The sequence below is a fragment of the Phocoena sinus genome, chromosome 8 (assembly GCF_008692025.1).
Source record: "Phocoena sinus isolate mPhoSin1 chromosome 8, mPhoSin1.pri, whole genome shotgun sequence".
Classification (NCBI taxonomy): Eukaryota; Metazoa; Chordata; class Mammalia; order Artiodactyla; family Phocoenidae; genus Phocoena; species Phocoena sinus.
In genome coordinates, this window is record NC_045770.1 from 93,831,192 (window position 1) to 93,854,480 (window position 23,289).

Consider the following 23,289-nt stretch of genomic DNA (forward strand, 5'->3'; position numbering starts at 1 on the left):
AAGACCCGACACAGCCAAAAAATAAATTATTCAATTAATGAATTAATTAAAAAAAAGAAGATACCCTAGACAGGGGATCTCAAGAAAATTAGACAGCGGTTTATCAATAGCATTAAGACTTTCAGTTTTGAAAATTTTCATTGGAATGTTTGGACAAATTCTTTTTTTTTTTTTAAACATCTTTATTGGAGTATAATTGCTTTACAACGGTGTGTTTGTTTCTGCTTTATAACAAAGTGAATCAGTTATACATATACATATGTTCCCATATCTCTGCCCTCTTGTGTCTCCCTCCCTCCCACCCTCCCTATCCCACCCCTCTAGGTGGTCACAAACCACCTAGCTGATCTCCCTGTGCTATGCGGCTACTTCTCACTAGCTATCTATTTTATGTTTGGTACTGTACATATGTCCATGCCACTCTGTCACTTTGTCACAGCTTACTCTTCCCCCTCCCCATATCCTCAGTTCCATGCTCTAGTAGGTCTGGGTCTTTATTCCCATCTTACCCCTAGGTTCTTTATGACCTTTTTTTTTTTTATTATTTTAGATTCCATATAGATGTGTTAGCATACGATATTTGTTTTTCTCTTTCTGACTTACTTCACTCTGTATGACAGACTCACTACAAATAACTACAAAAAACTCAATTTTGTTTCTTTTTACGGCTGAGTAATATTCCATTGTATACATGTGCTACATCTTTATCCATTCATCTGTTGATGGACACTTAGGTTGCTTCCATGTCCTGGCTATTGTAAATAGAGCTGCAACGAACGTTTTGGTACATGACTCTTTTTGAATTATGGTTTTCTCAGGGTATATGCCCAGTAGTGGGATTGCTGGGTCGTATGGTAGTTCTGTTTGTAGTTTTTTAAGGAACCTCCATACTGTTCTCCATAGTGGCTGTATCAATTTACATTCCCACCAACACTGCAAGAGTGTTCCCTTTTCGCCACACCTTCTCCAGCATTTATTGTTTCTAGATGTTTTGGTGATGGCCATTCTGACTGGTGTGAGGATGATATCTCATTGTAGTTTTGATTTGCATTTCTCTGATGATTAATGATGTTGAGCATTCTTTCATGTGTTTGTTGGCAATCTGTATATCTTCTTTGGAGAAATGTCTGTTTAGGTCTTCTGCCCATTTTTGGATTGGGTTCTTTGTTATTGAGCTGCTTGTAAATTTTGGAGATTAATCCTTTGTCAGTTGCTTCATTTGCAATTATTTTCTCCCATTCTGAGTGTTGTCTTTTGGTCTTGTTTATGGTTTCCTTTGCTGTGCAAAAGCTTTGAAGTTTCATTAGGTCTTATTTGTTTATTTTTATTTTTATTTCCATTTCTCTAGGAGGTGGGTCAAAAAGGATCTTGCTGTGATTTTTGTCATAGAGTGTTCTGCCTATGTTTTCCTCTAAGAGTTTGATAGTTTCTGGCCTTACATTTAGGTCTTTAATCCATTTTGAGTTTATTTTTGTGTATGGTGTTAGGGAGTGTTCTAATTTCATACTTTTACATGTAGCTGTCCAGTTTTCCCAGCACCACTTATTGAAGAGGCTGTCTTTTCTCTGCTGGATATTCTTGCCTCCTTTATCAAAGATAAGGTGCCCATAAGAGTGTGGGTTTATCTCTGGGCTTTCTATCCTGTTCCATTGATCTATCTTTCTGTTTTTGTGCCACTACCATACTGTCTTGATCACTGTAGCTTTGTAGTATAGTCTGAAGTCAGGGAACCTGATTCCTCCAGCTCCATTTTTCATTGTCAAGATTGCTTTGGCTATTCGGGGTCTTTTGTGTTTCCATACAAATTGTGAAATTTTTTGTTCTAGTTCTGTGAAAAATGCCAGTGGTAGTTTGTTAGGGACTGCATTGAATCTGTAGATTGCTTTGGGTAGTAGAGTCATTTTCACAATGTTGATTCTTCCAATCCAAGAACATGGTATATCTCTCCATCTATTTGTATCATCTTTAATTTCTTTCATCAGTGTCTTATAATTTTCTGCATACAGGACTTTTGTCTCCTTAGGTAGGTTTATTCCTAGATATTTTATTCTTTTTGTTGCAATGGTAAATGGGAGTGTTTTCTTAATTTCACTTTCAGATTTTTCATCATTAGTGTTTAAGAATGCCAGAGATTTCTGTGCATTAATTTTGTATCCTGCTACTTTACCAAATTCTTTGATTAGCTCTAGTAGTTTTCTGGTAGCATCTTTAGGATTCTCTATGTGTAGTATCATGTCTCTGCAAACAGTGACAGCTTTACTTCTTCTTTTCCGATTTGGATTCCTTTTATTTCTTTTTCTTCTCTGATTGCTAAGGCTAAAACTTCCAAAACTATGTTGAATAAGAGTGGTGAGAGTGGGCAACCTTGTCTTGTTCCTGATCTTAGTGGAAATAGTTTCAGTTTTTCACCACTGAGGACGATGTTGGCTGTGGGTTTGTCAAATATGGCCTGTATTATGTTGAGGTAAGTTCCCTCTATGCCTACTTTCTTGAGGGTTTTTATCATAAATGGGTGTTAAATTTTGTCGAAAGCTTTCTCTGCATCTATTGAGATGATCATATGGTTTTTCTCCTTCAGTTTGTTAATATGGTGTATCACTTTGATTGATTTGCATATATTGAAGAATCCTTGCATTCCTGGAATAAACCCCACTTCATCATGGTGTATGATCCTTTTAATGTCCTGTTAGATTCTGTTTGCTAGTATTTTGTTGAGGAGTTTTGCATCTATGTTCATCAGTGATATTGGCCTGTAGTTTTCTTTGTTTGTGACATCTTTGTCTGGTTTTGATATCACAGTAATGGTGGCCTCGTAGAATGAGTTTGGGAGTGTTCCTCCCTCTGCTATATTTTGGAAGAGTTTGAGAAGCATAGGTGTTAGCTCTTTAAAGGTTTGATAGAATTCACTTGTGGAGCCATCTGGTCCTGGGCTTTTGTTTGTTGGAAGATTTTTAATCACAGTTTCAATTTCAGTGCTTGTGATTGGTATATTCGTATTTTCTATTTCTTCCTGGTTCAGTCTTGGCCGATTGTGCATTTCTAAGAATTTGTCCATTTCTTCCAGGTTGTCCATTTTATTGGCATAGAGTTGCTTGTATTAATCTCTCATGATCCTTTGTATTTCTGCAGTGTCATTTGTTACTTCTTCTTTTTCATTTCTAATACTATTGATTTGAGTCTTCTCCTGTTTTTTCTTGATGAGTCTGGCTAATGGTTTGTCAATTTTGTTTATCTTCTCAAACAACCATCTTTTAGTTTCATTGATCTTTGCTATCGTTTCCTTCATTTCTTTTTCATTTATTTCTGATCTGATCTTTACGATTTTTTTCCTTCTGCTAACTTTGGGTGTTTTTTTTTGTTCTTCTTTCTCTAATTGCTTTAGGTGCAGGTTAGGTTGTTTATTTGAGATGTTTCCTGTTTCTTAAGGTAGGATTGTATTTCTATAAACTTTCCTCTTAGAACTGCTTTTGCTGCATCCCATAGGTTTTGGGTTGTCGTGTCTCCATTGTCATTTGTTTCTGGGTATTTTTTGCTTTCCTCTTTGGTTTCTTCAGTGATCACTTTGTTATTAAGTAGTGTATTGTTTAGCCTCCATGTGTTTGTATTTTTTACAGATCTTTTCCTGCAATTGATATCTAGCTAGTCTCATAGCCTTCTGGTCAGAAAAGGTACTTGATACGATTTCAATTTTCTTAAATTTACCAAGGCTAGATTTGTGACCCAAGATATGTTCTATCCTGGAGTATGTTCCCTGAGCACTTGAGAAAAATGTGTATTCTGTTGTTTTGGATGGAATGTCCTATAAATATCGATTAAGTCCATCTTGTTTAATGTATCATTTAAAGCTTGTGTTTCCTTATTTATTTTCATTTTGGATGATCTGTCCATTGGTGAAAGTGTGGTGTTAAAGTCCCCTACTATGATTGTGTTACTGTCAATTTCCCCTTTATCGCTGTTAGTATTTATTTGCCTTATGTATTGAGGTGCTCCTATTGTTGGGTGCATAAATATTTACAGTTGTTATATCTTCTTGGATCAATCCCTTGATCATTAGTGTCCTTTTTTGTCTCTTGTAATAGTCTTTATTTTAAAGTCTATTTTGTCTGATATGAGAATTGCTACTCCAGCTTTCTGTTGATTTCCATTTGCATGGAATATCTTTTTCCATCCCCTCACTTTCAGTCTGTATGTGTCCCTAGGTCTCTTGTAGACAGCATATGTATGGGTCTTGTTTTTGTATCCATCCAGCCAGTCTGTGTTTTTTGGTGGGAGCATTTAATCCATTTACATTTAAGGTAATTATTGATATGTATGTTCCTATTCCCATTTTCTTAATTGTTTTGGGTTTGTTATTGTAGGTCTTTTCCTTCTCTTGCGTTTCCTGCCTAGAGAAGTTCCTTTAGCATTTGTTGTAAAGCTGGTTTGGTGGTGCTGAACTCTCTCAGCTTTTGTTTGTCTGTAAAGGTTTTAATTTCTCCATCAAATCTGAATGAGATCCTTGCTGGGTAGAGCAAGGTTGTAGGTTTTTCTCCTTCATCACTTTAAATATGTACTGCCACTCCCTTCTGGCTTGCAGAGTTTCTGCTGAAAGATTAGCTGTTAACCTTATGGGGATTCCCTTGTGTGTTATTTGTTGTTTTTCTCTTGCTGCTTTTAATATGTTTTCTTTGTATTTAATTTTTGATAGTTTGATTAATATGTGTCTCAGCATGTTTCTCCTTGGATTTATCCTGTATGGGACTCTCTGTGCTTCCTGGACTTGATTAACTATTTCCTTTCCCATATTAGATAAGTTTTCAACTATAATCTCTTCAGATATTTTCTCTGTCCCTTTCTTTTTCTCTTCTTCTTCTGGGACCCCTATAATTCGAATGTTGCTGTGTTTAACATTGTCCCAGTCCTCTCTGAGACTGCCCTCAGTTCTTTTCATTCTTTTTTCTTTATTCTGCTCTGCAGTAGTTATTTCCACTATTTTATCTTCCAGGTCACTTATCTGTTCTTCTGCCTCAGTTATTCTGCTATTGATCCCTTTTAGAGTATTTTTAATTTCATTTATTGTGTTGTTCATCATTGCTTGTTTCCTCCTTAGTCCTTCTAGGTCCTTGTTAAATGTTTCTTGCATTTTGTCTATTCTATTTCCAAGATTTTGGATCATCTTTACTATCATTATTCTGAATTCTTTTTCAGGTAGACTGCCTATTTCCTCTTCATTTGTTAGGTCTGGTGGGTTTTTACCTTGCTCCTTCATCTGCTGTGTGCTTTTCTGTCTTTTCATTTTGCTTATCTTACTTTTTTGGGGGTCTCCTTTTTACAGACTGCAAGTTCGTAGTTCCCGTTGTTTTTGGTGTCTTTCCCCAGTGGCTAAGGTTGGTCCAGTGGGTGTGTAGGTTTCCTTGGAGGGCGCTCAGTGAGCGCAGGGTCCAGGCACTGCTCCTCCCCTCTGGACAAATTCTAAGTGCTACAGATACAGCTTGATACAGGACTCAAACAGTATAACCAGGATAGGTTTTTCTCTGTCTTCATTTGTTTACTTCTTTTACCCCATTCTCAGGCCCACTGTGGGTACAAGATGGCTATTCCCCAATAGCTCAAATAAAAGTTCTTGATTAGGGACTCTTTAGTATAAGCTACTTGGTTAATGTCCCTTCTCAGAAATAATCACCAAGATACCAAGGGGAAGCAATCCACTGATCAGGCTTCCCATGTGGGGAAGGTTGCTTCCAGCCAAGCAAAGCAGGTATTTTGCCACAAGAAGGAGATTGCAGGTACTGGATAGGAAAAACTGTAAATACTAAGTGGGGTCGTTTAAGGTAGAGGTGAAACCTTGGTTGCTTTGAATATTTTTATTTATGTTTTCCATCGTATTGTCTCAATATTTAAATAAACTAAAACTCTGAATAAAAGATTTAAATATTCCATCACATTTTCAACCTAAGGGAAATTCTTTTTTAATGATTATGGCATAATATAAGATTTCATTAATCAGTTTCAAATTGCTGATGGGAATAGAGTGAGTTCCCCCTTAACAGTGCTTTCATGTACTCATTTGGATACCATTTTTTTAAAATAACAGATAAAAATATTCATCATATGTGAAGAATAAGTTGCATATGAAGGGTAGAACTAATGTTACAATAGAAAAGTTCAGTTTCTTACTATGAAGGACCAGTGGAAAGTGATTGATTTTGTAAAACTCAAAAAATATGTATTTCGTTAGATTGATTATTTTATATTTGGTGTGGGTTTTTTGGCCACACCGTGTGTCTCGTGGGATGTTAGTTCCCCGACCAGGGATTGAACCCATGCCCTCGGCAATGAAAGCTCAGAGTCTTAACCTCTGGACTGCCAGGGAATTCCCTAGTTTGGCTTTTTAAATTTAATTTGTTCAGCCTTTGTTTAACTTGGCAGGGAAGTCATTACCTTTATATAGTGACATTTCCATCCATTACCATGTGATTTTACTGAATTCACAGAGGTAGAACTCCAGATTAGAAGTGCAGGAACTACCAATATCTTGGTTAGAGATGACAGCATATGAAAATGAACTTGATATGAGTAAGATATTTACTGTTATATACAATTGGGTACATGTGCTTATATAATATATTAAAAGGAAAATAAAATTGAATTGTCTTACATAATTTGCCATTTTCTTTATTAAAATAAATTGCTATGATAACAGTGAAACTTTGTTTACCTGGAAGTCTTAAGAAAATGAATCATTTTGAATAGTTGAATTCCATTATAGCTAATTTCCAAATACATGATCAGTTTTCCCCTGCAGTTTAAATTTTGCTCTAAAATGTATTTCATGCTTTCTCTCCTTAAGTACAGCAAATTGAAAATAATTTCACTTTTTCTTTTTTATTCAGATCATATAAGCACCATTTATTGTGCTGTGCAGCAATGGAAGTTTGTTTGTCCTTTGTGAAAAAGCCATAAAGTGCTTTGAGATCTTGTATATGCATTATATCATTTTTAACCTACCTCTCTGTAATTTCTATCACTCTTTGCCCTTGGACTTACAGCAGCCACTTCTTAATGCTAAAGGTTTTGAAGGGATATTACCATTCCTTCTCACATTGTATATAAAATAGGAGTACATACACTCCAGATATGGACTCCTAGTGCGCCTGGTTCATAGAGGCTTAATAAATTTTTATTAGTTGAATGGATGTTGTAGCATTTACAGAGTTGTCAAACATCTTAGCAGACATGTCAGACATCTTTCGTAATCTTCTAAGGAGGAGAGGTATTTGAAAGGAGAGAATTTCAAGCTGATTGGCGTTTGCCAAAGATAATTAGCATAAAGTCTTGCAATTTAAGAACTTGAAAATATCTCAATAAAAATATGTGTCAGGCTATAAATCTTCTGCAACCAACCCTAATCTGGCAGAGATCTATGCCATTTGCTGCCAAGTCAAAAAGAGAAACACAGCTGTTAAACTGTCAGTGGAATCCCTTCCTTCTGCTAATAATTTTATCTTTATACCTTCTCTAGCTACTGTATCTTTGTTGAACTAAATGCTTCAAGGAAATGAAAAGTACTTCCTCACAACTGAATATGGGCCAGACCCATGCTGGTTATGTAGTATCTTTTTAATCTAAAGCTAAGATTAAGTATTTATCTAATGTAAATCTTCATTTGTCTCATTCTGTCATTCCTCTTGCAGTTCTCCAAATGTTAGGTAATCAGACTGGTTGGGTATTTTGGAATGGCAATGTCATACTCCCACATTCCTTCTCCCTCCCCCAATTTTTTTCTAAAAGCTTCATTTAAGTATAGAGAGATGGGGCTTCCCTGGTGGCGCAGTGGTTGAGAGTCTGCCTGCCGATGCAGGGGACACGGGTTCGTGCCCTGGTCCGCGAACATCCCACATGCTGCGGAGCAGCTAGGAGCCTGTGCTCTGCAACGGGAGAGGCCACAATGGTGAGAGGCCCGCGTACCGCAAAAAATAATAATAAATAAATAAATAAATAAAGAGAGATGTATTAAATCACTACCTCTCGATGTCTGAGATACAATGAAAAGAGAAGCAAAAGCTTCCACATCTCATTGAGAAACACCTAGCGTTTTGCTTGTAGGCCTTTGCCAGGTTTGACTGTTTGATAGAGGAGATTCACAGCTCAAGTGGTCAAGTATAGGCCTTGCTATTATATTTTTCGTGCCTTTTAAGTTCAGACTGTAGTTTTAATGTTAATTCCAGTATAGTAGGAAGGCCAGGGGAAGCACTGAAGGGATTTTGTCATTAAAGAGAGACCACGGGAGATTGTAATTATCCATAACTGCATAATGATGATTATGTAGTTCAGACAATTGCAATGAAAGTATGAGTGGAAGTTAGTCCAGACTAGCATCTCTTTTTCTTGTGGCATCTCTGAGATGATAGAATGAGGAAAGACAGATGAGTTTTATATGCAGTCACCCAACATCGCCCAGTGTTATTGTGCATATTATTAAAGCAACCATTGAACTTATTTCATGTTGTTTTTATTCCCTCTTTTTAAATATTTATTTATTTATTCTCTTGGCCATGCCACACAGCTTGTGGGATCTTAGTTCCCCAACCAGGGATTGAACCCTCACCCTGGAAGTGAAAGCACCAAGTCCTACCCACTGGACCACCAGGGAATTCCCATTCCCTCTTTTTAAATTTTTGTTTTTTAAATAGGCTTGCATTCACCAAGGTCTAAGCAAGGCTATCTTTTGCACTTAAAAAGCTAGTTCTAAAATTAATTGAGCTGATGTCAAGTTCTTAGAGATTATAGAAAGATTCTTAGAGATGTTATGGAAAACCCCGAATGAACTTTTTGGCCAACCCAGTAGTTTCTTCTCAAAGTAGAACTTCTTGAAGAGCTAGTTTATAATTTGACAGTCTAACACTAAGGGATAGCAGGATCTTCATTTCATCTCTTAGACTCCAAGGCCACTGTCTTAGATTTTCTTGAAATTCAAAAAACCCCGTGTGTGTGTATGTGTTGTTTTTTCCTTATTATAAACATATTATGTGTGTATTATACACAATTTAAAAATATACAAGTGTATAGGGCTTCCCTGGTGGCGCAGTGGTTGAGAGTCCACCTGCCAGTGCAGGGGACATGGGTTCGTGCCCCGGTCCGGGAGGATCCCACGTGCCGCAGAGCGGCTGGGCCTGTGGGCCTTGGCCACTGAGCCTGCGCGTCCGGAGCCTGTGCTCCACAATGCGAGAGGCCACAACAGTGAGAGGCCTGCGTACCACAAAATTAAAAAAAAAATAAATAAATAAATACAAGTGTATAAAGTAAAAGATACGAATGTACCTCTCTTCTTAATCCCACTTCCCCAAAGAAATCACTGTAAACCAACTTAGTTTTATGCATATACAGACATGTATGCGTCTATATCTATAAAAATGTAATTTCTTAAAAAAAGTATAGCATACATATTATTCTTCATTACTTTTAGTAAATTATACATTGTGAACATCTTTCCATGATAGTAGATCTCATTTTTCTGTATCCCATTCCACTGGACAGTGGCTTTCTCTGTTCCCTCATTGCTGGACTTTGGTTTGTTGGGTCTTTTGTTTGTTTGTTTTTTGCAGCTAAAGGTAATATAGTGAGCAGCCTTGTATATATCTTTGCCCATTTAAAGAATGCCTATAGAATAGTTTCCTAGAATTTATATTCCTAGGTCAAAGGGTATGTACTTTTAAAATTTTGATATATGTTGTCAAAGAACCCTCCAAATAGTAAGTTTATAAGCCTGCTACCAGCATATGAGGGTTCATTTTTCCTACATATTCAACAACATAGTTGCTTGTTTATGATTCAGAAACAAGAATTGTAAACTGTAAGTCTCAAGCTTATTTTATATTATCTCTGATTTACGGCTTCTGCAAATAGCCTGCAAAATAGATGCTTTTCGTATTTTTCTTTTTATTGCCGCCAGACCTGTTCAGATATGGAATGTGCTATCAAGACAAAGCAATCTATTTTTATTAGTATAGGTATAAAATATATTTTAAGGAATTTACTTTATCATTCATTTCCAAATACTTCTCTTCTTGAATATTTCTTACATGACTAGTCAAATCAGAATATTCACTTTGAAAGCTTGCTCTTTCAAGTTGGAGTTCAAGGGACAGCTATTGAACCTCTCATTCTCTTTGCCGAAATTTACATGTCATCACTTTTGAAATACCCCTTGAGTTTACTTAGTACCTAACACTGATTATAATGGTGATCGAACAATAATTTAAGGCATATCCAAACAAACATTAATGAAATCTGAGCTTTATTTATCTATTGTTTGCTTGCTTGCAGGTGGATTCACCGATGAACTTGAAGCATCCCCATGACTTAGTCATATTAATGAGACAAGAAACAACAGTTAACTACCTCAAAGAACTGGAGGTGAGGCAACTGGACATGTCATATGCAGCTGATACTTGTTGCATTTCACAGGAGCTGTTGTGTTCAAAGAACAAGTAAAGCATGCTATTTCTTAAATCTTCTGACTTTTACAGGAATATTCAACTTTTAGGTTGTCCTTTTTTTTTTTTAAATCAGAATGCCATTTGAGCAATAGTAAGAGAAACAGACTACCAGAGCCTGGTTTTTATGTCTCGTTTTTGTTTTATTTTTTTATGATTACCTTTTGTTTATTTTTTTAATACAGCAGGTTCTTATTAGTTATCTATTTTATACATATGAACGTATACATGTCAATCCCAATCGCCCAATTCATCCCACCACCACCAACCCCCCTCCGCCCCACTTTCCCCCCTTGGTGTCCATACGTTTGTTCTCTACATCTGTCTCTATTTCTTCCTTGTAAACCGGTTCAACTGAACCATTTTTCTAGATTCCACATGTATGTGTTAATATATGATATTTGTTTTTCTCTTTTATGCCTCGTTCTTGACTCACTATATCCTTGAACAAAGTTTCCATGTATAAATTTTACCATCAAGTATGAAAAGGCATTATCTCAGGATATTCTTGGAAGGAGAATTTGGGTAAAATATCAAAAGGAAGAATGGTTTGAATACCTCATAAAAATATAATTTTGTTAATTCCAAGGTAGTAAAAAACTAGGGTCTTAGTATTTTGTGTTCTTATGATTGAGGTGAAGAGCATTCATCAATTTGCATCTTGAAAACTTTTTTTTCATTTTTATTTTATATTGGAGTATAGTTGATTAACAATGTTGTGTTAGTTTCAGGTGTACAGCACAGTGATTCAGTTATACATATACATATAGCTGTTCTTTTTCAAATTCGTTTCTCACACCTTGAAAACTTGATATTTATTAGTGCTAATAAAATCTGACCTTTTTGTTTCTATCATTGATTTTCATAAACTGATTTTTCATGGTAGCAAAGAGTATTAACTATTTAAAAAATAGTTTCTTTTTTCTCTCATAAAACCTGTTCTTAAAAGTTACAGTGTAAATTGAATCCAAATTTTAAGGAAACTTTAAGTTGCAGAAAAAGTAACCCAATTTGCAACATAAGATTTAGATAATTATTGGGAATAATAAAAGTCAGAGTCTTTGAGCGCTAGAAGGAATCATAAAGGTCATCTTCATTTTAGAAGCAAGGAAACAATTAGACCTAAAGACAGTGAATTGCCTGATTTTCACAAAACAAGTTATGGCAGAACCAGAGGCAAATGCCTTATCTCTTGGCTTAAACCAAAGGTAAAACCAGGTAGCCATTCATTTTCTAGTTAATGTAAAAGTTCTGAATTTCACTTACATAAATTCAAACTGGTACATCTATCAACAGCAGTAGTTATAATTGTATATTTTTAAAATTTCTGTAAATTAAGAAGGAGGAGCTTTTAGCACATACTAACCAGCTGTGTATAGGTAGTAGCACTTTAGGAATATTTATAAAACTTGAACAACTCACCATTTTTTAAATAGTATCTCACCTTGTTCCTACCAGTTTTGTCACTTATAAATTTGGAAATGTTGATTTTTATGAATACTAGGAAAAAGACAATAGATATATTTATTGGGCTTCATGCTTGGAAGCTTAAACACAGTGTTCAGAAAGATGCAGTGGTGCAGAAAGTAGTTTTATTTTCAGATGCATAGACACCATTATATATGTTTATTGTTATCTCTCTAAGCGGCAGTATTATTTAATATAAAGAAAGGAGACTTAAATTAGAGTATGTGTAGGGGGAAAATGCCATTTACCAAGTCATTGAAAATGCAAATGAAAAATATTGACTCCACCAATTTTTGGTTAAGGTAGTGTAATGAGTCTATACTTAGTACTTAGTTTTTACTTCTGCTTCATATACATAGCAATGACAGATAAAAAACAAAACAGAAATCAAAATAAAATATAGTCAGGCCTAAACACAACATAAATATCTCCATAGACCAGAAACAGAACAAAACACTAAGTTGAGAATGTAACTGAAACTGTAAACCTGCTGGTCTCTAAGGCCAGGAACAGGCTCTGGTGTCTGGTTGTTCATTTCTATGGAATAAAGGAAATGACAATATTTTGTGCAAGATAAAGGAAGATAACCAAATTCACTACTGCTCAAAGACTAGGATGGAGCTTGAAAAGAGTCTGGTGGAAAAAAAAAAAAAAGCAGGAAGAAAAAACAAAACCTAATGACCAAAAAACAAAACAAACCATCCAGTGGTTCAATAATTGCATCTTCAATTTACTGAACACCATTTCAGGGTAGAATATTACTTTGGAGTAGAAACTAAACTAAAATTATGTGATGTGATTTTGGGCTTGGGATCTGGATAGAACCTGGAAGCAACTACAAAACTGTTAGACACAGGAGATGATCATGGAGTAGCTGGGAAGAGACAGACAGATAGGGAGAAGGGGTGAAGGTTGATTCCAGGATTTTTGACCTGAGCAACTGATGTTGGATGGAGTTGGTGTTAGCTGAGATATAGAAGACTGAAGGAGGTGTAGACTGGGGAGGAGTTTAGCTTTGGTATATTAAGTTTGAGATACCTATTAGGCATCTAAGTGGAGACACTGAGTGAGGAGTTGGTTCTTCTAGTGTGGACTCCTGGGTAAAGGTCTGAGCTAGAGAGATAAATTTGTTATGCCTTGACATAGACATAAAGCCATGAGACTAGGTAATACAGTTTGTCTACAAAGTAGTGACAACTGGATGACTTCTTAGATACCAGAAGACAGTGGAGGAATAGCATCAAAGTGTTAAGTCTAGAATTTTGTATTCTTTTAAATATAATATTTTATATTCTCTTAAACCATCATTCAAGAGTGAGGACAAAGCAGTTTTCTGACATACACAGACAGTTTACTAACCACAGACCCTTACTTAAAAAGAAAAAAATTGGGCTTCCCTGGTGGCGCAGTGGTTGGGAGTCCGCCGGCCGATGCAGGGGACACGGGTTCGTGCCCCGGTCCGGGAGGATCCCGCATGCCGCGGAGCGGCTGGGCCCGTGAGCCATGGCCGCTGAGCCTGTGCGTCTTGGAGCCTGTGCTCCACAAGGGGAGAGGCCCCAACAGTGAGAGGCCCGCGTACCACAAAAAAAAAAAAAAAAAAAAAAGAAAAAAATTAAAGATGTACTTCTGCAAGAAGAAAAGTAAATCCAGTGGAAGTGCATAGGATGTGTAATGGTGAGTAAAAACATTGATGAAAAAGTTGCTAAATTTATTTATTTATTTTCTGTGTTTAAAAGGTAAAACTAAATAAAATTACCAGTCTGTAGGTGGGTTAGGGCATGCTCAATGATTACTTAAAGCATATTAACTCTTTTGTTATGTTCAGGAGGCAAAAATAACTGAATAAATTAAAATCCTGTTGGAAAATGTATAGGTATACATATTGAAAATTTAAGAATATCGCCACCTTTCAGAAGTCTTGCCAAAATAAATATAAATCTAATCAAACCACAGTATAATTTGCTTTTCACTATAATTGGTCTTTTTTGTCATTTTATATATTCTGTGTATTTAAAAGATTATTCTAAGAAAGGGTTTGTAGGCTTCATCAGACTGCCAAAGAAGTCCATGACATGAAAAAGTTAAGAACCCCTGGATCCTGGTGTCAGTATTCAGGAAATACAGAGGACAGAGGAACATGTTAAACCTGTGGGATGCGGTCAGTAAAATCTTATAGAGTAATAAACTCTACAGGATAAGTGACCCAATTTCTTTCTCAAATAAATTACAGGGATTAAAAAAATGAAATAGAGGGGTAACTGGAAGATTAAAAGAGACTTAAAAGACAAATCAACCAATTGCAGTGTGTGTGTACCTTACTGAATTTTGACTCAAACAAATTGTATTTTAAAATAAAGAGGGAAGACACAGTTGGGAATGAACACAGACTGTATATGTAATATTAAGGAATTACTATTTTTTGCGTGTGATAATGGTGTTGTGGTATTATTTTTTTAAAAAGAGAATCTTTCAGAATCATACTGAAATATTTACTGATGAAAAACTTAACCAAAAAAAGAGTAAGGACAGTAACCAAAATAATGGAAATGCAATCTATAGTTTTCAAACCTACAAACAAAGAGAAGATACAGGAGGAGGGGAGGGAATGTAGAAAGTATATCAAAACTGTATCGGGGCTTCCCTGGTGGCACAGTTGTTGAGAGTCCACCTGCCGATGCAGGGGACACGGGTTCGTGCCCTGGTCTGGGAAGATCCCACATGCCATGGAGCGGCTAGGCCCATGAGCCATGGCCACTAAGCCTGTGTGTCCGGAGCCTGTGCTCCGCAACGGGAGAGGCCACAACGGTGAGAGGCCCGCGTACCGCAAAAAAAAAAAAGTGTATCAGGCAGGAAATGAGAAAAAAGCAGCAAAGAAAAAGTAAGATAAACAGAAAGTGCAAAATAATATGGTGAAAATAAATCCATAAGATCAGCCATCACAATAAATATAAACAGATTAAACAAACTGATCAAAACGTGGAATATCAGATTGGATTTCTTATTTAGTTTAGCTGTATAGTACATATGAGAAATATACCTACAACAGCCTGGATATTGCCATTCTTAGTACCTGAGGGAAAAGAAAGAACATGGTGAAGCATACAGTGGCTCTAAAAATGCTTCCCTCTGGAAGGCTCAGATGACGCTTCTCATGTTACATTGACCAAAGGAAGTCATATTGGTCACACTGGAGTCTAGCAGAACAGTGATGTAGAATTCTCTTGTAAGGAGGGGCACAAATTTGTTAAATAGTAATACAGTCTACCCCAGTAATTATAACAGGATAACATTTCATACCCATGAGATTGACATAAATTTAAAAGTAGGACACAGAGGGCAGACAGCAGAAGCAAGAAGAATTACAGTCCTGCAGCCTGTGGAACAAAAACCACATTCACAAAAAGATGGACAAGATGAAAAGGCAGAGGGCTGTGTACCAGATGAAGGAACAAGATAAAACCCCAGAAAAACAACTAAAAGAGGTGGAGATAGGCAAACTTCTAGAAAAAGAATTCAGAATAATGATAGTGAAGATGACCCAGGACCTTGGGAAAAGAATGGAGGCAAAGCGAGAAGATGCAAGAAATGTTTAACAAAGACCTAGAAAAATTAAAGAACAAACAGACATAGATGAAAAATACAATAACTGAAACGAATACTACATTAGAAGAATCAATAGCAGAATAACTGAGGCAGAAGAACGGATAAGTGACCTGGAAGACAAAATGGTGGAATTCACTGCTGTGGAACAGAATAAAGAAAAAAGAATGAAAAGAAATGCAGACAGCCTAAGAGACCTCTGGGACAACATTAAACGCAACGACATTCACATTATAGTGGTCCCAGAAGGAGAAGAGAGGGAGAAAGGACCAGAGAAAATATTTGAAGAGGTTACAGTCGAAAACTTCCCTAACATGGGAAAGGAAATAGCCACCCAAGTGCAGGAAACGCAGCGAATTCCATACAGGATAAACCCAAGGAGAAACACGCTGAGACACATAGTAATCAAATTGGCAAAAATTAAAGACAAAGAAAAATTATTGAAAGCAGCAAGGCAAAAACGACAAATAACATACAAGGGAACTCCCATAAGATTAACAGCTGATTTCTCAGCAGAAAGGCTACAAGCCAGAAGGGAGTGGCACAATATACTTAAAGTGATGAAAGGGAAGAAACTACAACCAAGATTACCTAGCGAGGATCTCATTCATATTCGATGGAGAAATCAGAAGCTTTACAGACAAGCAAAAGCTAAGACAGTTCAGCACCACCAAACCAGCTCTACAACAAATGCTAAAGGAACTTCTCTAAGTGGGAAACACAAGAGAAGAAAAGGACCTCCAAAAAAACGGAAACAATTAAGAAAATGGTCATAGGAACAAACATATTGATAATTACCTTAAACGTGAATGGATTAAATGCTCCAACCAAAAGACACAGGCTTGCTGAATGGATACAAAATAAGACCCGTATATATGCTGTCTATAAGAGACCCACTTCAGACCTAGGGACACATACAGACTGAAAGTGAGTGGATGGAAAAAGATATTCTATGCACATGGAGATCAAAAGAAAGCTGGAGTAGCAATACTCATATCAGGTAAAGTAGACTTTAAAATAATGTTACAAGAGATAAGGAAGGATACTACATAATGATCAAGGGATCAATCTAAGAACATATTACAATTATAAATATATATGCACCCAACATAGGACCACCTCAATACATCAGGCAACTCCTAAAAGCTATAAAAGAGGAAATCGACAGTAACACAATAATAGTGGAGGACTTTAACACCTCACTTACACCAACGGACAGATCATCCAAAATGAAAATAAATAAAGAAACAGAAGCTTTAAATGACACAATAGACCAGATAGATTTAATTGGTATTTATAGGACATTCCATCCAAAAACAGCAGATTACACTTTCTTCTCAAGTACGCATGGAACATTCTCCAGGATAGATCACATCTTCAGGCACAAATCAAGCCTCAGTAAATTTAAGAAAATTGAAATCATACCACGCATCTTTTCTGACCACAACGCTATGAGATTAGAAATCAACATGGAAAAAAATAGAAAACCCACAGAGGCTAAACAATATGTTACTAAATAACCAAGAGATCACTGAAGAAATCAAAGAGGAAATCAAAAAATACCTAGAGACAAATGGCAATGAAAACAAGATGATCCAAAACCTAGAGGATGCAGCAAAAGCAGTTCTAAGAGGGAAGTTTAAAGCTACACAATCCCACCTCAAGAAACAAGAAAAATCTCAAGTAAACAATGTAACCTTACACCTAAAGGAACTAGAGAAAGAGGAACAAACAACCCCCAAAGTTAGCAGAAGGAAAGAAATCATATAGATCAGAGCATAAATAAATGAAATAGAAACAAAACACTAGCAAAGATCAATAAAACTAAATGCTGGTTCTTTGAGAAGATAAACAAAATTGATAAACCATTAGCCAGATTCGTCAAGAAAAAGAGGGAGAGGACTCAAATCAATAAAATTAGAAAAATAAAGGAAAAGTTAAAACACACACCACAGAAATACAAAGCATCCTAAGAGACTACTAAAGCAACTCTATGCCAATAAAATGGACAACCTGAAAGAAATGGACAAATTCTTAGAAAGGTATAACCTTCCAAGACTGAACCAGGAAGAAATAGAAAAAAATCACAAGTAATGATATTGAAATCACAAGTAATGAAATTGACACTGTGATTAAAAATCTTCCAACAAACAAAAATCCAGGACCAGATGGCTTCACAGGTGAATTCTGTCAAACATTTAGACAAGAGCTAACACCCATCCTTCTAAAACTCTTCCAAAAAATTGCAGAGGAGGGAACACTCCCAAACTCATTCTATGAGGCCACCATCACCCTGATACCAAAACCAGACAAAGATACTACAAAAAAAGAGAATTACAGACCAATATCACTGATGAATATAGAGGCAAAAATCCTCAACAAAATACTAGCAAACAGAATCCAAGAACACATTAAAAGGATCATACACCATGATCAAGTGGGATTTATCCCAGGGATGCAAGGATTCTTCAATATATGCAAATCAATCAATGTGATATACCATATTAACAAATTGAAGAATAAGAACCATATGATCATCTCAGTAGACACAGAAAAAGCTTTTGACAAAATTCAACACCCATTTATGATAAAAACTCTCCAGAAGGTGGACACAGAGGGAACCTACTTCAACATAATGAAGGCCATAGATGACAAACCCACAGGAAACATCATTCTCAATGGTGAAAAACTGAAAGCATTTCCTCTAAGATCAGGAACAAGACAAGGATGTCCATTTTCACCACAATTATTCAGCATAGTCATGGAAGTCCTAGCCACGGCAATCAGACAAGAAAAAGAAATAAATGGAATACAAATTGGAAAAGAATAAATAAAAGTGTCACTGTTTGCAGATGACATGATACTATACATAGAGAATCCTAAAGATGCCACCAGAAAGCTACTAGAGCTAATCAATGAATTTGGTAAAGTTGCAGGATACAAAATTAATGCACAGAAATCTCTTGCATTCCTATACACTAATGATGAAAAATCTGAAAGAGAAATTAAGGAAATGCTCCCATTTACCATTGCAACAAAGAGAATAAAATACCGATGAATAAACCTACCTAGGGAGACAAAAGACCTCTATGCAGAAAACTGTAAGACACTCATGAAAGAAATTAAAGATGATACCAACAGATGGAGAGATATATCATGTTCTTGGATTGGAAGAATCAATACTGTGAAAATGACTATACTACCCAAAGCAACCTACAGATTCAATGCAATCCCTATCAAATTACCAATGGCATTTTTTATGGAACTAGAACAAATCATCTTAAAATTTGTATGGAGACACAAAAAACCCCGAAGAGCCAAAGCAGTCTTGAGGGAAAATAATGGAGCTGGAGGAATCAGCCTCCCTGACTTCAGACTATACTACAAAGCTACAGTAATCAAGACAATTTGGTGTTGGCAAAAAACAGAAACATAGATCAATGGAACAAGATAGAAAGCCCAGAGATAAACCCACGCACCTATGGTCAACTAATCTATGACAAAGGAGGCAAAGACATACAATGGAGAAAAGACAGTCTCTTCAATAAGTGGTTTTGGGATAACTGGACAGCTACAAGTAAAAGAATGAAATTAGAATACTCCCTAACACCATACAAAAAAATAAACTCAAAATGCATTCGATACCTAAGTGTAAGACCAGACACTATAAAACTCTTAGAGGTAAACATAGGAAGAATACTCTTTGACAGAAATCACAGCAAGATCTTTATTGATCCACCTCCTTGATTAATGGAAATAAAAACCAAAATAAACCAATGGGACCTAATGAAACTTCAAAGCTTTTGCACAGGAAAGGAAACCATAAGCAAGACGAAAAGAGAGCCCTCAGAACGGGAGAAAATATTTGCAAACGAATTAACGGACAAAGGATTAATCTCCAAAATAGATAAACTGCTCATGCAGCTCAATATTAAAAAAACTAACAACCCGATCCAAAAATGCGCAGAAGACCTAAATAGACATTTCTTCAAAGAAGACATACAGATGGCCAAGAAGCACATGAAAAGCTGCTCAACATCACTAATAGAGAAATGCGAATCAAAACTACAAGGAGGTATCACCTCACACCAGTTAGAATGGGCATCATCAGAAAATCTACAAAGTACAAATGCTGGAGGGGGTGTGGAGAAAAGGGAACCCTCTTGTACTGTTGGTGGGAATGTAAATTGATACGGCCACTATGGAGAACAGTATGGAGCTTCTTTAAAAAAGTAAAAATAGGATTACCATATGATCCAGCAATCCCACTACTGGGCACATACCCAGAGAAAACCATAATTCAAAAAGACACATGTACTCCAGTGTTCCTTGCAGCACTATTTACAATAGCCAGGTCATGGAAGCAACCTAAATGCCCATCGACAGACGAATGGATAAAGAAGTTGTGGTACATATACACAGTGGAATATTACTCAGCCATAAAAAGGAACGGAATTGAGTCATTTGTTGAGACGTGGATGGATCTAGAGACTGTCATACAGAGTGAAGTAAGTCAGAAAGAGAAAAATATTGTATATTAACGCATGTATGTGGAACCTAGAAAAATGGTACAGATGAACCAGTTTGCAGGGCAGAAGTTGAGACACAGATGTAGAGAACAACGTGTGGACACCAAGGGGTGAAAACCGCAGGTAGGTGGCGGTGGTGGTGTGCTGAATTGGGCAATTGGGATTGACATGTATACACTGATATGTATAAAATTGATGACTAATAAGAACTTGCTCATAAATCACAGCAAGATCCTTTCTGACCCACCTCCTAGAGTAATGGAAATAAAAACAAAAATAAACAAATGGGACCTAATGAAACTTCAAAGCTTTTGCACAGCAAAGGAAACCATAAACAAGACCAAAAGAAAACCCTCAGAATGGGAGAAAATATTTGCAAATGAAGCAACTGACAAAGGATTAATCTCCAAAATTTACAAGCAGCTCATGCAGCTCAATAACAAAAAAACAAACAACCCAATCCAAAAATGGGCAGAAGACCTAAATAGACATTTCTCCAAAGAAGATATACAGAATGCCAACAAACACATGAAAGAATGCTCAACATCATTAATCATTAGAGAAATCCAAATCAAAACTACAATGAGATATCATCTCACACCAGTCAGAATGGCCATCATCAAAAAATCTAGAAACAATAAATGCTGGAGAGGGTGTGGAGAAAAGGGAACCCTCTTGCACTGCTGGTGGGAATGTGAATTGGTTCAGCCACTATGGAGAAGAGTATGGAGGTTCCTTAAAAAACTACAAATAGAATTACCATATGACCCAGCAATCCCACTGCTGGGCATATACCCTGAGAAAACCAAAATTCACAAAGAATCATGTACCAAAATGTTCATTGCAGCTCTATTTACAATAGCCCGGAGATGGAATCAACCTAAGTGCCCATCTTCGGATGAATGGATAAAGATGTGGCACATATATACAATGGAATATTACTCAGCCTTAAAAAGAAATGAAATTGAGCTATTTGTAATGAGATGGATAGACCTAGAGTCTATCATACAGAGTGAAGTAAGTCAGAAAGAAAAAGACAAATACCGTATGCTAACACATATATATGGAATTTAAGAAAAAAAAAAATGTCATGAAGAACCTAGGGGTAAGACAGGAATAAAGACGCAGACCTGGGCTTCCCTGGTGGCGCAGTGGTTGAGAGTCTGCCTGCCGATGCAGGGGACGCGAGTTCGTGTCCTGGTCCGGGAGGATCCCACATGCCGCGTAGCGGCTGGGCCTGTGAGCCGTGGCCGTTGAGCCTGCGCGTCTGGAGCCTGTGCTCCGCAACGGGAGAGGCCACAACAGTGAGAGGCCCGCGTACTGAAAAAAAAAAAAAAAAAAAAAAAAAAAAAGACGCAGACCTACTGGAGAACGGACTTGAGGATATGGGGAGGGGGAAGGGTGAGCTTTGACAGGGTGAGAGAGAGTCATGGACATATACACACTAACAAATGTAGTAAGGTAGATAGCTAGTGGGAAGCAGCCGCAAGGCACAGGGATATTAGCTCGGTGCTTTGTGACAGCCTGGAGGGGTGGGATAGGGAGAGTGGGAGGGAGGGAGACGCAAGAGGGAAGACATGGGAACATATGTATATGTATAACTGATTCACTTGGTTATAAAGCAGAAACTAACACACCATTGTAAAGCAATTATACACCAATAAAGATGTTAAAAAAAAAAACTTGCTGTCTAAAAAAAATTAAAAATATTTTTTTAAAAAGTAGGACAAAACCAAATGTTGGTAAGTTCATGGGGAGATGGATATTATCCTAATCTGTTGGTAGAATTCTAGTTTTTATAACCACTTTGAAGAGCAGATTGACGGTGACTAAATAAACTGAAAATGTATCCCATACAGCCCCGTATTTTTCTCCTACTGGAACTCTTACACAATGACAGTTTTATAAGAATACCATAGCACATTTAATACCAAAAAATATTTAAAAAGAAGCAACCTAATGGTTTACAGGAAAATAAATACTTTTTTTTTTTTTTTTCTTTGAGGTATGCAGGCCTCTCACTGTTGTGGCCTCTCCCGTTACGGAGCACAGGCTCCGGACGTGCAGGCTCAGCAGCCATGGCTCACGGGACTAGCCGCTCCGCGGCATGTGGGATCCTCCTGTACGGGGGCATGAACCCGTGTCCCCTGCATCGGCAGGCGGACTCTCAACCACTGCACCCCCAGGGAAGCCCCAAATAAATACATTTTTATACATCCAGTAGAATGAAAAATTTAGAGCTTTACCGACCAATGTAGATAAATGTCAAAAACATAATATTAAGTTTAAAAAAAAAGAAAGTTGTAGAATTATACATACAGTATGATAGTATTTATATAAAATTTCAAAATTTGCAAAGCAATGCTGTATGTTGCTTTTGGAGATACAGCTGTAAATATATATATAAAGTAATATTTTAAGAAAAGTAGGGTAATATAGTAATATTTTATAAAAATATACATGAAAATGATGCATAAAACATTCAGGATAGTGGTAGCTTTTGTTCTTTTATTTATTTATTTATTCTCTTGGCTGCACCGCACAGCTTGTGGTATCTTAGTTCCCCAACCAGGGATTGGACCCAGGCCATGGAAGTGAAAGCTCCAAGTCCTAACCACTGGACCACGAGGGCATTCCCAGGATAGTGGTAACTTTTGGAAGTGAGAGAGGGATCTCAAAGGCAGTTAAGAGGGGCTTCAACTATTTTGTTTTTCTTGTTGAAAAATCTGGAGTATGGCCAAATGTTAAGATAGATAGGGTGGTGGAAACATGGCTGTTAACTTAATTCCTCTGTATGTTTGGAAAAAAAATGTCAGTGGCAGGAATTCCCCTGGAACACTAGTTACTTCAGGTAGCACTGTCAATGCGCTAGCTGTCTTCAAGGACTGAAATATGATGTGTTTGGATAATTCAAGGTACTTCTAATTGCTGAGCTATTCTGTGCCGGTTAAGTTGATAGATGTAGCTTTATAGATAGTCAGAGACCATATCATAAGGCACTCATGTGCCAGTATCATAAATGTCATGTTCTGTTACTTTCTGTATATGGACACCTGTTTCGAGAAGCTTATTTATGTCAACTAACGTAACCCAGGGCATATTTTGATTTCTCTGACTTGTTCAACACATTAAATTCTTCTTTCTCTTACATGGTATCTAGGTTGAAATATTAGAAAAATCCTTTTGATGCTCATTTATTATTATTATTATTATTATTA

At 36.7% G+C, this 23,289-nt stretch overlaps 1 protein-coding gene across 6 annotated transcripts in view; it reads left to right on the forward strand.

Moving 5' to 3' along the window:
* TTC17 (tetratricopeptide repeat domain 17) overlaps positions 1–23,289 on the forward strand; it is a 167,884-nt gene that overhangs the window by 17,252 nt on the left and 127,343 nt on the right. For all 6 annotated transcript variants that reach the window (XM_032640185.1, XM_032640183.1, XM_032640186.1 and 3 more), the window contains exon 2: positions 10,306–10,395. In XM_032640185.1, the coding sequence (XP_032496076.1) occupies positions 10,306–10,395 (90 nt within the window). The remainder of the gene's footprint in view (positions 1–10,305; positions 10,396–23,289) is intronic.